Genomic DNA, 16,168 nt, shown 5'->3' with positions numbered 1-16,168 from the left:
GCAATCGACTGCTTAGAAGCAGGTGCACCCAACTTGTTGGGTGCATACAGTATAAACAGCGAGTCAGATTTTCTGACTCCAGCCGTCCTTTAAATGTATATTTTTAAGGCTCTGACAACGTCCAACAACTTGGAGTCCTTCAAGTCGTCTGTAGCCGCAGGCACTACAATAGGCTGGTTCAGGTGAAACGCTGATACCACCTTAGGGAGAAAATGCGGACGCGTCCGCAGCTCTGCCCTATGTCGAATGGAAAATTAAATAAGGGCTTTTATAAAACAAAGCCGCCAGTTCAGATACTCTCCCGGCCGAAGCCAGGGCCAGTAACATAGTCACTTTCCATGTGAGATATTTCAAATCCACATTCTTTAGTGGTTCAAACCAATTGGATTTGAGGAAATCTAAAACTACATTTAGATCCCACGGTGCCACCTTAGGCACCACAGGAGGCTGTATATGCAGTACTCCTTTGATAAAAATCTGGACCTCAGGGACTGAGGCCAATTCTTTTTGGAAGAATATTGATAGGGCCGAAATTTGAACCTTAATAGATCCCAATTTGAGACCCATAGACAATCCTGATTGCAGGAAATGTAGGAAAACGACCCAGTTGAAATTCCTCCATCGGAGCACTCCGCTGCTCGCACCACGCAACATATTTTCGCCAAATACGGCGATAATGCTTCGCGGTGACTTCCTTCCTTGCCTTTATCAAGGTAGGAATGACTTCTTCTGGAATGCCTTTTCCTTTTAGGATCTGGCATTCAAACGCCATGCCGTCAAACGCAGCCGCGGTAAGTCTTGAAAAAGACAAGTACCCTGCTGAAGCAGGTCCCTTCTCAGAAGTAGAGGCCACGGATCGTCCGTGACCATCTCTTGAAGTTCCGGGTACCAAGTCCTTCTTGGCCAATCCGGAGCCACTAGTCTTACTCCTCTTTGCCGTATAATCCTCAATACCTTTGGTATGAGAGGCAGAGGAGGAAACACATATACCGACTGGTACACCCAAGGTGTTACCAGCGCGTCCACAGCTATTGCCTGCGGATCTCTTGACCTGGCGCAATACCTGTCCAGTGTTTTGTTGAGGCGAGACGCCATCATGTCCACCATTGGTTTTACCCAACGGTTTAATAGCATGTGGAAAACTTCTGAATGAAGTCCCCACTCTCCCGGGTGAAGGTCGTGTCTGCTGAGGAAGTCTGCTTCCCAGTTGTCCACGCCCGGGATGAATACTGCTGACAGTGCTATCACGTGATTCTCCGCCCAGCGAAGGATCCTGGCAGCTTCTGCCATTGCCCTCCTGCTTCTTGTGCCGCCCTGTCTGTTTACATGGGCGACTGCCGTGATGTTGTCCGACTGGATCAACACCGGTCTTCCTTGAAGCAGAGGTTCCGCCTGGCTTAGAGCATTGTAGATTGCTCTTAGTTCCAGAATGCTTATGTGAAGAGACTTTTTCAGGCTCGACCACACTCCCTGGAAATTTCTTCCCTGTGTGACTGCTCCCCAGCCTCTCAGGCTGGCCTCCGTGGTCACCAGGATCCAATCCTGCATGCCGAATCTGCGGCCCTCCAATAGATGAGCCTCCTGCAACCACCACAGAAGGGATACCCTTGTCCTCGGCGACAGGGTTATCCGCAGGTGCATCTGAAGATGCGACCCTGACCATTTGTCCAACAGATCCCTTTGCATGGAATCTGCCGAAAGGGATTGCTTCGTAAGAAGCTACCATTTTTTCCCAGGACTCTTGTGCATTGATGTACAGACACCTTTCCTGGTTTTAGGAGGTTCCTGACCAGGTCAGATAACTCCTTGGCTTTTTCTTCGGGAAGAAAAACCTTTTTCTGAACTGTGTCCAGAATCATCCCCAGGAACAGCAGACGAGTTGTCGGCATCAATTGGGATTTTGGAATATTCAGAATCCATCCGTGCTGCTTTAGCACCTCTTGAGATAGTGCTAAACCCATCTCTAGCTGTTCTCTGGACCTTGCCCTTATTAGGAGATCGTCCAAGTATGGGATAATTAATACGCCTTTTCTTCGAAGAAGAAATATTATCTCGGCCATTACCTTTGTAAAGACCCGAGGTGCCGTGGACAAACCAAACGGCAGCGTCTGAAACTGATAGTGACAGTTTTGTACAACGAACCTGAGGTACCCCTGGTGTGAGGGGTAATTGGAACGTGGAAATACGCATCCTTGATGTCCAAGGATACCATAAAGTCCCCTTCTTCCAGGTTCGCTATCACTGCTCTGAGTGACTCCATCTTGAACTTGAACTTCTTTATGTACAGGTTCAAGGACTTCAGATTTAGAATAGGCCTTACCGAGCCATCCGGCTTCGGTACCACAAAAAGAGTGGAATAATACCCCTTCCCTTGTTGTAGAAGAGGTACCTTGACTATCACCTGCTGAGAATACAGCTTGTGAATGGCTTCCAAAACCGTCTCCCTTTCTGAGGGGGACGTTGGTAAAGCAGACTTCAGGAAACGGCGAGGTGGCTCTGTCTCTAATTTCAACCTGTACCCCTGAGATATTATCTGCAGGATCCAGGGATTTACCTGCGAGTGAGCCCACTGCGCGCTGTAATTCTTGAGACGACCGCCTACCGCCCCCGAGTCCGCTTGCGAAGCCCCAGCGTCATGCTGAGGCTTTTGTAGAAGCCGGGGAGGGCTTCTGTTCCTGGGAAGGAGCCGCCTGTTGCTGTCTCTTCCCTCGTCCTCTGCCTCGTGGCAGATATGAATAGCCCTTTGCTCTCTTATTTTTAAAGGAACGAAAGGGCTGCGGTTGAAAGGTCGGTGCCTTTTTCAGTTGGGGAGTGACTTGAGGTAGAAAGGTGGATTTCCCGGCCGTAGCCGTGGCCACCAAATCCGATAGACCGACCCCAAATAACTCCTCTACGCATCGCCTGTCCACTGTCGTGTCCATAAAGCTCTTCTGGCCGAAATGGACATAGCACTTACCCGTGATGCCAGTGTGCAGATATCTCTCTGTGCATCACGCATATAAAGAAATGCATCCTTTATTTGTTCCAACGACAGTAAAATATTGTCCCTGTCCAGGGTATCAATATTTTCGATCAGGGACTCTGACCAAACTACCCCAGCACTGCACATCCAGGCAGTCGCAATAGCTGGTCGTAGTATAACACCTGCATGTGTGTATATACCTTTTTGGATATTTTCCATCCTCCTATCTGATGGATCTTTAAGTGCGGCCGTCTCAGGAGAGGGTAACGCCACTTGTTTTGATGAGCGTGTTAGCGCTTTGTCCACCCTAGGAGGTGTTTCCCAGCGCTCCCTAACCTCTGGCGGGAAAGGGTATAAAGCCAATAACTTCTTTGAAATTAGCAGTTTTTTATCGAGGCACCCCACGCTTCATCACACACGTCATTTAATTCTTCTGATTCGGTAAAAACTACTGGTAGTTTTTTCACACCCCACATAATACCCTGTTTAGTGGTACCTGTAGTATCAGCTAAATGTAACATCTCCTTTATTGCCAAAATCATATAACGTGTGGCCCTACTGGAAAATACGGTTGATTCGTCACCTTCACCACCGGAATCAGTGCCTGTGTCTGGGTCTGTGTCGACCGACTGAGGCAAGGGGCGTTTTACAGCCCCTGACTGTGTTTGAGGCGCCTGGACAGGCACTAATTGAGTGTCCGGCCGCCTCATGTCGGCAAACGACTGCTTAAGCGAGTTGACGCTATCCCGTAATTCCACAAATAAAGGCATCCATTCTGGTGTCGACCCCCTAGAAGGTGACATCCTCATATTTGGCAATTGCTCCGCCTCCACACCAATAACGTCCTCATACATGTCGACACACACGTACCGACACACAGCAGACACACAGGGAATGCTCTATACGAAGACAGGACCCACTAGCCCTTTGGGGAGACAGAGGGAGAGTCTGCCAGCACACACCAAAAAGCGCTATATATGACAGGGATAGCCTTATGATTAAGTGCTCCCTTATAGCTGCTTTTATATTAATATATTGCCATTTATTTTGCCCCCCCTCTCTGTTATACCCTGTTTCTGTAGTGCAGTGCAGGGGAGAGACCTGGGAGCCTTCCTGACCAGCGGAGCTGTGACAGAAAATGGCGCCGTGTGCTGAGGAGATAGGCCCCGCCCCTTTTCCGGCGGGCTCGTCTCCCGCTATTTAGTACATTTAGGCAGGGGTAAATATCTCCATATAGCCTCTGGGGCTATATGTGAGGTATTTTTAGCCTTTTTAAAGGTTTTCATTTGCCTCCCAGGGCGCCCCCCCCCCAGCGCCCTGCACCCTGCACCCTCAGTGACTGCCGTGTGAAGTGTGCTGAGAGGAAAATGGCGCACAGCTGCAGTGCTGTGCGCTACCTTAAGAAGACTGCAGGAGTCTTCAGCCGCCGATTCTGGACCTCTTCTTGCTTCAGCATCTGTGAGGGGGCCGGCGGCGTGGCTCCGGTGACCATCCAGGCTGTACCTGTGATCGTCCCTCTGGAGCTTCATGTCCAGTAGCCAAGAAGCCAATCCATCCTGCACGCAGGTGAGTTCACTTCTTCTCCCCTCTGTCCCTCGTTGCAGTGATCCTGTTGCCAGCAGGAATCACTGCAAAATAAAAAACCTAAGCTAAACTCTCTAAGCAGCTCTTTATGAGAGCCACCTAGAATTGCACCCTTCTCGGCCGGGCACAAAAATCTAACTGGAGTCTGGAGGAGGGTCATGGGGGGAGGAGCCAGTACACACCACCTGACCTGTAAAAGCTTTACTTTTGTGCCCTGTCTCCTGCGGAGCCGCTATTCCCCATGGTCCTTTCAGGAACCCCAGCATCCACTTAGGACGATAGAGAAACAAAGAATATATTATTTTCAAATCATTCTTAAAGACAAATCTGTACAGTAAAAAGTCTATGGCAGGTGAGGCAGTGCCCCCCACCTCACCAAATTTCCAGCAGTATATACTGCTACTGTCCACATTTATATACCGATGCCCCTGTGTATACCTCTGCCCCTGTGTATAACGCCCACATGTATATACTGCCGCACCTGTGTATAATTCCTACATGTAGATACCGCTGCATCTCTGTATAATGCCCTCATGTATATACGGCTGCACCTGTGTATAACGTCCACATGTATATACGGCTGCACCTGTGTATAACGCCCACATGTATATACGGCTGCACCTGTGTATAATGCCCACATGTATATACGGCTGCACCTGTGTATAATGCCCACATGTATATACTGCTGCACCTGTGTATAATGCCCACATGTATATACTGCTGCACCTGTGTATAATGCCCACATGTATATACTGCTGCACCTGTGTATAATGCCCACATGTATATACTGCTGCACCTGTGTATAATGCCCACATGTATATACTGCTGCACCTGTGTATAATGCCCACATGTATATACTGCTGCCACTGTGTATAATACCCACATGTATATACCACTGCACCTGTGTATAACACCCACATGTATAAATGCCTCATATATTGTGCGTACCCCACTGCACGTCTCGTTCCATGGTGGTCATTCCAACCCGTTCGCTTGCGGCGTTTTAACGCAGCAGAGCGAACGGGTCCCTGCTGCGCATGCGCCGTAGTGCACCTGCTGAAGGCCGTAGCAGGACAGCGATCGCCTCTGCCTGATTGACAGGCAGAGGCGATCGATGGGCGGTAGGGGGTGAAACGGTGGCATTTGGCCACCGTTTTGTAGGAGCGGTCCGGCCAACGCAGGCGTGGCCGGACCGAACAGGGGGCGGGCCGCAGCGGCTGCGTGACGTCATACGCTGTGCGATGCCTTTGCACTTCTGCGGGGGGGGGGGGGGGGGGGGCAGCACTCACATACAGGGCGGGCTAGCCATGTGCTGGGCGTCCTCCTGCATGTCTGGGAAGATCGTAGCAGTGCTAAATTTAGCACAGCTACGATCAACTCGGAATGACCCCCTATATCAAGCAGACATTATTTTTTAGGAGAGTACCCACCCTTAGGCTGACTTGAGGACAGAGTTGGGAACCACTGGTGTAGGGGCAACTAAAGAAAAGGATTTTTTTTTTAAATCCAAACAGTATATTGAGTGATCTAATGCACATGTAATCTATTATGATCCATCGGTGTATAACAGAAAGTAACATAATTGGATATAATCTTGGCTCTGTAGTAATCAGGTGTATACTTTTTTCTTTGAGCTGGTTTAGTTGCTGACAATGCACCTGGCTATGTATAGATCTGTGAATATAAGTGTATGGACATTTCATATTGATTCCCTTTAGTAAGCTCTCTCTATAGAACGGCACAAACAGCGAGGGAGGGTCTAAGCAGCGACACCGAGCATCTGTGATTAGACCTAGAATGTATGCTTCATATACGGAGCGTCATAGAGTATTTCAGTTCTGCAGTACCAAACAGATAAAGCAATTACAGGGTTAGCCTGACTGAAGCATTAATGTCATTTCTCAACGCACATCACCCAGCCAATGTCAGGTCTCTTCCAACAGTTCACAAATGCACACCAAAGGCTTGTGCGTCAAGCCGCCAACACCTGCAGCAATATGACCAGAGCATTTTCTGAATTCCTGCTCGTGTGGGACAAACTCCCAAGTTACTGGCAACTTACATATGTACAGACAAATCACTGCATGTGAACAGAAGTCATCCAACAGGCCTCCAGCTATAGGTGAAACATAAGTGTAAAAGCCTGTCCCTCACATGCAGGGACTTTGCTGGACCTCCTCAGCTCTGGAGTAGTCACAAAGAATAAGTATAAAACGTATCCTATGAAGAAAAGAACAAAAACTCTGGTAAATATATGGGTGTGGATCATTAGATCGACAGTGTCTAGGGCAACACTGTTTAGATCGACCACTATAGGTCGACTGGGTCTGAAGGTCGACAGGGTTTCTAGGTCGACATGAGTTTTTCATGTTTTTATGGTGTTGTTTTCTCCGTACAGTGACCGGGAAGCCCAATAGGTGGACAGTGTCCCCTCACATGGCTCGCCATGCTTCGGGCAAGGTGCCTCGCTTCGCTCGGCACAGATTACCGTTCCAATCGTAGTCCACGTGGATCATTAAGTATGAAAAAGTTCAAAAAAAGAAGAAAAAAAACGTGAAAAACTCACGCCAACCTTTTGACCTGTCGACCTAGCACATATCGACCTAGAAACCCTGTCGACCTTCAGACCCTGTCGACCTAGACAGTGTCGATCTTCAGACATGATCCCTAAATATATAGAACCTGCAAGCGCCTGAGACTACCTAGATATAACTAGGACCATAAATGCGTCATTATTCCCTACAGCACTGTTGCTGGTTACGTATTCCCATATACTGCTAGCAACACCTGTAGGATCCAGACAGATAGGTATGAGTGGGATCACTGGCACATTAGGGCTGCGGTGTATATAGAGGGGGAGGGTTTGTAACTCTAGCCCCCACTGTAACTCACTAGCCATACACGTAAAGTAGATAAAAGGATTTAAGAAAGAAGAGCTTAATACAAGAGGATGGACAGACGGACGACTCATTAGTACAAAGGTACTAATGAATAAATACACCTGGAATATATTACAGTGCTTCTCTAAGCTATTCCTACATAGAGAACAGTACTAGTGACAAGTAGTGTTATGCCGCATCACTTGTAGAAGGACTATATATATGTCTAGTCATTGAGCAGCACGGATGGTGTAATGGTGAGCATTCCTGCCTCACAGCACTGAGGTCTTGGGTTTGATTCCCACCACGGCTGTGTGGAGTTTGTATATTCTCCCCGTACTTGCGTGGGTTTCCTCCGGGTACTCTGGTTTCCTCCTACAATATACTGGTAGGTTAACTGGCTATCAACAAAAAATTACCCTAGTGTGTAAAGGCATCAAATCAATCAATTGGTGCAATTTTCAAACAATTGTGCAAATAAATCTGCAATGTATGGGGTTCACAGTTGGTGGATTCAGACCCAAAAAAATAAATAGATTGTGTTTGTTAAATCAGGTTGTCCAACATATTGGCTTTCACAGATCAATGGTGGCTGTAGATTGCTAGTGTATGGTAACAATCAGCAGGTGTACAGTCTCTAGTAAACCGATGAGACGTTCAAGATTGTCAGATCTGTATTTGCTGAAAATAATCTGCATATCACTAAGACATCTGTAATGTATGGCGGCAGATTAGGGAAACTTTAAATCTGGGGGGGGATCTCGGAATCTGCAGATTGTTTTTTTTGTGATTGCTGATGGGGGCCTTAGGTGCGCATGTACATGCGATAGGAAACAGCGTAAGCTCCACTGTGGCAGGGACTGGCGCGAGTGGCCAGATATTCTCTGTAAAACCCTGCGGAATATCTGTATAAACAACCAATAAAGAAGTATCCAGTAAGAATACAAAAGCTTGTTACACATTATAGGTAACACTTCAATCAAACTAACTACGAAGGTTACATGTCTGTGGACATTAGTTTCCATGTGCATATAGCATATGGCAGAGGTTCCCAAACTGTGTGCCGTGGCTCCCTGGGGTGCCTCGGGACACTTGCAGGGGTGCCCTGGGTTGGTGGTCCAGGACCAATTCAAATTATTCATGGTCCATATAATAGGCAAAACCAGTGCTGGTGGCTGCCAGTCATAAAATATGTGGCCAAACAGAAGCAAATCTTGTCCCTCACCACACAACTGACCCTAAGGATGACATATAAACGCAATCTACTTAATGTAATATTTCTTTCTAAATTTCTCAATAACAAATTTTTGGCCTAGGGGTGCCGTGAAAAAAATTCTAATATTCTAGGGCGCCGTGATTCAAAAAAGTTTGGGAACCACTGGCATATGGTCTACCTATAATCCGACAGGTGTCATTATTACACATCTGCTTCCATATGCCACTGTCGCTGGTTACGTTTATTGCCAATGACGCTTGTAGCATCTGGACTGAACATGTTACGTTGCGGATGATAAAATCACGCTTGTGTTACACTAGACGCTATTTTTTATTTATTTTTTAACTTGGCAATCTGTTCTAAACTGGAAAACAAAAAAAAAAAGTTAGCAGATGGAAGTGAGTCTACACACCTACACTTCTATGCACAATACAAGTTACATAGCTGGAGGTGAAATACATTACGGATAAGAGAACAGGAATTCACAACAGTTAGAATGCAGGACAGAACTAGTTCCAAAGCCTTACTAGTAGTGACAACCATCCAGCACGGCTGCTGTATCAGAGGAAGACAAGTCAGCTAATAACCGAGAACCACAACCGTACTCAGCCACACATGGGTGGCAAATTCAATCACCAGCGAGGCGACACCGGACATCACTGCAACATATGGCTATGCACATTGCCATCTATTGTAATGGGAAATCTAAACTGACCGTCCTGCGCACCTCTATGGGGAGCAAGGAAAAGTCAGCAAAGAAACTGGTCGCAAAGTGTCTTCTTCCGACCATTCCATGCCACCCTACAGGCCAGTTAACCAATCTGTAATATGGTCTAATAATGCCACAGTATAAATACTTCAGGGAAGCTAGTACCAAGCCAGAAACACTCTAATTATATTCCATTCATTGCGGTTATAGTCTACCCATCACTTTCTAACAACACCAATGCTTCATGTTCACATGCCAGCCAAAGAACCTAGCATTGGAACCATGGCACCCAGGCAGTCATTGAATCGTGGAACCCAGGCAGTCGAGAAACCGCTGCGCCCAGGCAGTCGGGGACCAAGCCACCCTGGCAGACCTTCTGGGAGCCTCACCATGTGTGTAGATGTTGCCCAGCTCATTGTGCAGATAGAAGAGGCTCCGCAAACACTCTGCTCCGCCGGCCACGGGTCGGTACCCGGTCAGAACAAACTTATTAAACTGGAGGTGTGGGGGTGAGCTGGCCCAGTCCAACAGCCGTGGGCCACTCAGAAACGCCATGTGTCCCCGGAGGAAGCGACCCGTCCCAGACACTACGTGATACTTTTGGCCACAGATAAGACCGGCTTTAGCGAGATTCAGCGGCGGCTCCGCCACACGGAGCAGAATTACATCAGCAGCTTTCTCTCCGCCGGGAAGCGTGACATCACAGCGTACAAACAGCGCAAAGTACATTTCTCGCTGGCCGTATTCACATCATCTAATGCCCCGCACGCCCAGAAACATGGCGACACATGGGGGACGCGGGTGACATTACGCAATTCTTCATCCATAGCAGCACCGGTCAGGGAAGGACGGAATCCGCTGTCATCCGGACCAAGATGGTGGTTGCGCGACTAGCGCCAAAGCCCATAAGTCACCAATCCTCCATCATCTTCTGCCCCTTACCCCACACAGGGGCAATACGGCAATACTGTACATCTGCCCCCACTATGTGCCCAAGGCAGGGCCACCCCACAGGCTCTTGCACATGGAGCCGTCTCCTCCTGTCAGGCTGTCGTCATCCGCCCCCGGCTCGGCCGCACGATGGATATCCTCTGCCTCTCCGGAGCCGGACCTGCTGCTTTATAGCCGGGGGAGGGCAAGGCGGATTACCGGACACGTACCGGACCCCGCCCCCCTCTCCTCGGTCACCGCCTCATCCCCTCCCCTCCTCAGCGGCGCCCCTCTCACCCCCCTCAGCCGCTTTCCCGCCCACAGCGCGAGCGCCGCCGCCGACCCCTCTCCCGCCTGCAGCGCGCGCCGCTGCCCGCCCAAAACGACCCGGAGCCACGCCCATCGGCGCTAATGTCAGTGTCTGTCCAGGAGCAGCGGTCTCATAGCAACCGGGGACCACGCCCACGGCTGGGAAGGGGCGCTGGCTTCCCATTGGCTAAGGAGCCGGCGCCTGGCAGCATCATCTGTCGGAGATTACTCCTGACGTCACTCCTCCTCCCTGATGCTCAGAGAGGGTGATGCACGGACGCCCGGTCCTCCCTTTACGTGACGCCGTGTCACCGGCGCTGACAGCGCTCGCCTATCGCCGGGTTACACTGAGGGTTCCCGTCACTGACACATTACTACTACCGGGCTCCTGTCACCATCCCCCCAGCACTGACACATTACTACTACCGGGCTCCTGTCACCATCCCCCCATCACTATTACCGGGGTCCCGTCACCATCCCCTCATCACTGACACATTACTACAACCAGGCTCCTGTCACCATCCCCCCATCACTGACCTATCACTATTACCGGGGTCCCGTCACCATCCCCCCAGCACTGACCTATCACTATTACCGGGGTCCCGTCACCATCCCCTCATCACTGACCTATCACTATTACCGGGGTCCTGTCACCATCCCCTCATCACTGACACATTACTACAACCAGGCTCCTGTCACCATCCCCCCATCACTGACCTATCACTATTACCGGGGTCCCGTCACCATCACCCCATCACTGACACATCACTATTACCGGGGTCCTGTCACCATCCCCCCATCACTGACACATCACTATTACCGGGGTCCTGTCACCATCCCCTCATCACTATTACCGGGGTCCCGTCACCATCCCCCCCATCACTGACACATTACTACTACCGGGCTCCTGTCACCATCCCCCCATCACTGACACATTACTACAACCAGGCTCCTGTCACCATCCCCCCATCACTATTACCGGGGTCCCGTCACCATCCCCTCATCACTGACACATTACTACAACCAGGCTCCTGTCACCATCCCCCCATCACTAACCTATCACTATTACCGGGGTCCCGTCACCATCCCCTCATCACTGACACATTACTACAACCAGGCTCCTGTCACCATCCCCCCATCACTGACCTATCACTATTACCGGGGTCCTGTCACCATCCCCCCATCACTGACACATCACTATTACCGGGGTCCTGTCACCATCCCCTCATCACTATTACCGGGGTCCCGTCACCATCCCCTCATCACTGACACATTACTACTACCGGGCTCCTGTCACCATCCCCCCATCACTGACCTATCACTATTACCGGGGTCCCGTCACCATCCCCTCATCACTGACACATTACTACAACCAGGCTCCTGTCACCATCCCCCCATCACTGACCTATCACTATTACCGGGGTCCCGTCACCATCCCCTCATCACTGACACATTACTACTACCGGGCTCCTGTCACCATCCCCCCATCACTGACCTATCACTATTACCGGGGTCCCGTCACCATCCCCTCATCACTGACACATTACTACAACCGGGCTCCTGTCACCATCCCCCCATCACTGACCTATCACTATTACCGGGGTCCTGTCACCATCCCCCCAGCACTGACCTATCACTATTACCGGGGTCCTGTCACCATCCCCCCATCACTGACACATCACTATTACCGGGGTCCCGTCACCATCCCCTCATCACTGACACATTACTACTACCAGGCTCCTGTCACCATCCCCCCATCACTGACCTATCACTATTACCGGGGTCCTGTCACCATCCCCCCAGCACTGACACATTACTACTACCGGGCTCCTGTCACCATCCCCCCATCACTGACCTATCACTATTACCGGGGTCCTGTCACCATCCCCCTATCACTGACCTATCACTATTACCGGGCTCCTGTCACCATCCCCCCATCACTGACACATTACTACTACCGGGCTCCTGTCACCATCCCCCCATCACTGACCTATCACTATTACCGGGGTCCCGTCACCATCCCCTCATCACTGACACATTACTACAACAAGGCTCCTGTCACCATCCCCCCATCACTGACCTATCACTATTACCGGGGTCCTGTCACCATCCCCCAGCACTGACACATTACTACTACCGGGCTCCTGTCACCATCCCCCCATCACTGACACATTACTACTACCGGGCTCCTGTCACCATCCCCCCATCACTGACCTATCACTATTACCGGGGTCCCGTCACCATCCCCCCATCACTGACCTATCACTATTACCGGGGTCCTGTCACCATCCCCCCAGCACTGACACATTACTACAACCAGGCTTCTGTCACCATCCCCCCAGCACTGACACATTACTACTACCGGGCTCCTGTCACCATCCCCCCATCACTATTACCGGGGTCCCGTCACCATCCCCTCATCACTGACCTATCACTACTACCGGGCTCCTGTCACCATCCCCCCATCACTGACACATTACTACTACCGGGCTCCTGTCACCATCCCCCCATCACTGACCTATCACTATTACCGGGGTCCCGTCACCATACCCCCATCACTGACACATTACTACTACCGGGCTCCTGTCACCATCCCCCCATCACTGACCTATCACTATTACCGGGGTCCCGTCACCATACCCCCATCACTGACACATTACTACTACCGGGCTCCTGTCACCATCCCCTCATCACTGACACATTACTACTACCGGGCTCCTGTCACCATCCCCCCATCACTATTACCGGGGTCCCGTCACCATCCCCTCATCACTGACACATTACTACAACCAGGCTCCTGTCACCATCCCCCCATCACTGACCTATCACTATTACCGGGGTCCCGTCACCATCCCCTCATCACTGACACATTACTACAACCAGGCTCCTGTCACCATCCCCCCATCACTGACCTATCACTATTACCGGGGTCCCGTCACCATCCCCTCATCACTGACACATTACTACAACCAGGCTCCTGTCACCATCCCCCCATCACTGACCTATCACTATTACCGGGGTCCTGTCACCATCCCCCCAGCACTGACACATTACTACTACCGGGCTCCTGTCACCATCCCCCCATCACTGACACATTACTACTACCGGGCTCCTGTCACCATCCCCCCATCACTAACCTATCACTATTACCGGGGTCCCGTCACCATCCCCTCATCATTGACACATTACTACAACCAGGCTCCTGTCACCATCCCCCCATCACTGACCTATCACTATTACCGGGGTCCTGTCACCATCCCCCCAGCACTGACACATTACTACTACCGGGCTCCTGTCACCATCCCCCCATCACTGACACATTACTACTACCGGGCTCCTGTCACCATCCCCCCATCACTATTACCGGGGTCCCGTCACCATCCCCTCATCACTGACACATTACTACAACCAGGCTCCTGTCACCATCCCCCCATCACTGACCTATCACTATTACCGGGGTCCCGTCACCATCCCCTCATCACTGACACATTACTACAACCAGGCTCCTGTCACCATCCCCCCATCACTGACCTATCACTATTACCGGGGTCCTGTCACCATCCCCCCAGCACTGACACATTACTACTACCGGGCTCCTGTCACCATCCCCCCCATCACTGACACATTACTACTACCGGGCTCCTGTCACCATCCCCCCATCACTATTACCGGGGTCCCGTCACCATCCCCTCATCACTGACACATTACTACAACCAGGCTCCTGTCACCATCCCCCCATCACTGACCTATCACCATTACCGGGGTCCCGTCACCATCCCCTCATCACTGACACATTACTACAACCAGGCTCCTGTCACCATCCCCCCATCACTGACCTATCACTATTACCGGGGTCCTGTCACCATCCCCCCAGCACTGACACATTACTACTACCGGGCTCCTGTCACCATCCCCCCATCACTGACACATTACTACTACCGGGCTCCTGTCACCATCCCCCCATCACTAACCTATCACTATTACCGGGGTCCCGTCACCATCCCCTCATCACTGACACATTACTACAACCAGGCTCCTGTCACCATCCCCCATCACTGACCTATCACTATTACCGGGGTCCTGTCACCATCCCCCCAGCACTGACACATTACTACTACCGGGCTCCTGTCACCATCCCCCCATCACTGACACATTACTACTACCGGGCTCCTGTCACCATCCCCCCATCACTATTACCGGGGTCCCGTCACCATCCCCTCATCACTGACACATTACTACAACCAGGCTCCTGTCACCATCCCCCCATCACTGACCTATCACTATTACCGGGGTCCCGTCACCATCCCCTCATCACTGACACATTACTACAACCAGGCTCCTGTCACCATCCCCCCATCACTGACCTATCACTATTACCGGGGTCCTGTCACCATCCCCCCAGCACTGACACATTACTACTACCGGGCTCCTGTCACCATCCCCCCATCACTGACACATTACTACTACCGGGCTCCTGTCACCATCCCCCCATCACTATTACCGGGGTCCCGTCACCATCCCCTCATCACTGACACATTACTACAACCAGGCTCCTGTCACCATCCCCCCATCACTGACCTATCACTATTACCGGGGTCCCGTCACCATCCCCTCATCACTGACACATTACTACAACCAGGCTCCTGTCACCATCCCCCCATCACTGACCTATCACTATTACCGGGGGGTCCCGTCACCATCCCCTCATCACTGACACATTACTACAACCAGGCTCCTGTCACCATCCCCCCATCACTGACCTATCACTATTACCGGGGTCCCGTCACCATACCCCCATCACTGACACATTACTACAACCAGGCTCCTGTCACCATCCCCCCATCACTGACCTATCACTATTACCGGGGTCCTGTCACCATCCCCCCAGCACTGACACATTACTACTACCGGGCTCCTGTCACCATCCCCCCATCACTGACACATTACTACTACCGGGCTCCTGTCACCATCCCCCCATCACTAACCTATCACTATTACCGGGGTCCCGTCACCATCCCCTCATCACTGACACATTACTACGACCAGGCTCCTGTCACCATCCCCCCATCACTGACCTATCACTATTACCGGGGTCCTGTCACCATCCCCCCAGCACTGACACATTACTACTACCGCGCTCCTGTCACCATCCCCCCATCACTGACACATTACTACTACCGGGCTCCTGTCACCATCCCCCCATCACTATTACCGGGGTCCCGTCACCATCCCCTCATCACTGACACATTACTACAACCAGGCTCCTGTCACCATCCCCCCATCACTGACCTATCACTATTACCGGGGTCCCGTCACCATCCCCTCATCACTGACACATTACTACAACCAGGCTCCTGTCACCATCCCCCCATCACTGACCTATCACTATTACCGGGGTCCTGTCACCATCCCCCCAGCACTGACACATTACTACTACCGGGCTCCTGTCACCATCCCCCCATCACTGACACATTACTACTACCGGGCTCCTGTCACCATCCCCCCATCACTAACCTATCACTATTACCGGGGTCCCGTCACCATCCCCTCATCACTGACACATTACTACAACCAGGCTC

General features: G+C 51.1%; 1 protein-coding gene across 1 annotated transcript in view; it reads right to left on the bottom strand.

The window, feature by feature from the left end:
* The window catches only part of PAQR4 (progestin and adipoQ receptor family member 4), a 33,684-nt gene extending 23,124 nt beyond the window's left edge, over positions 1 to 10,560 (bottom strand). The window contains exon 1 of the mRNA XM_063935480.1: positions 9,740 to 10,560. Within this exon, the coding sequence (XP_063791550.1) occupies positions 9,740 to 10,079 (340 nt within the window). The 5' untranslated portion in view covers positions 10,080 to 10,560. The remainder of the gene's footprint in view (positions 1 to 9,739) is intronic.
* Between the last annotated feature and the right edge of the window lie 5,608 nt (positions 10,561 to 16,168).

This window comes from Pseudophryne corroboree, chromosome 7, assembly GCF_028390025.1.
Source record: "Pseudophryne corroboree isolate aPseCor3 chromosome 7, aPseCor3.hap2, whole genome shotgun sequence".
Lineage (NCBI taxonomy): Eukaryota > Metazoa > Chordata > Amphibia > Anura > Myobatrachidae > Pseudophryne > Pseudophryne corroboree.
This window is presented reverse-complemented; position numbering and strand designations above follow the sequence as displayed.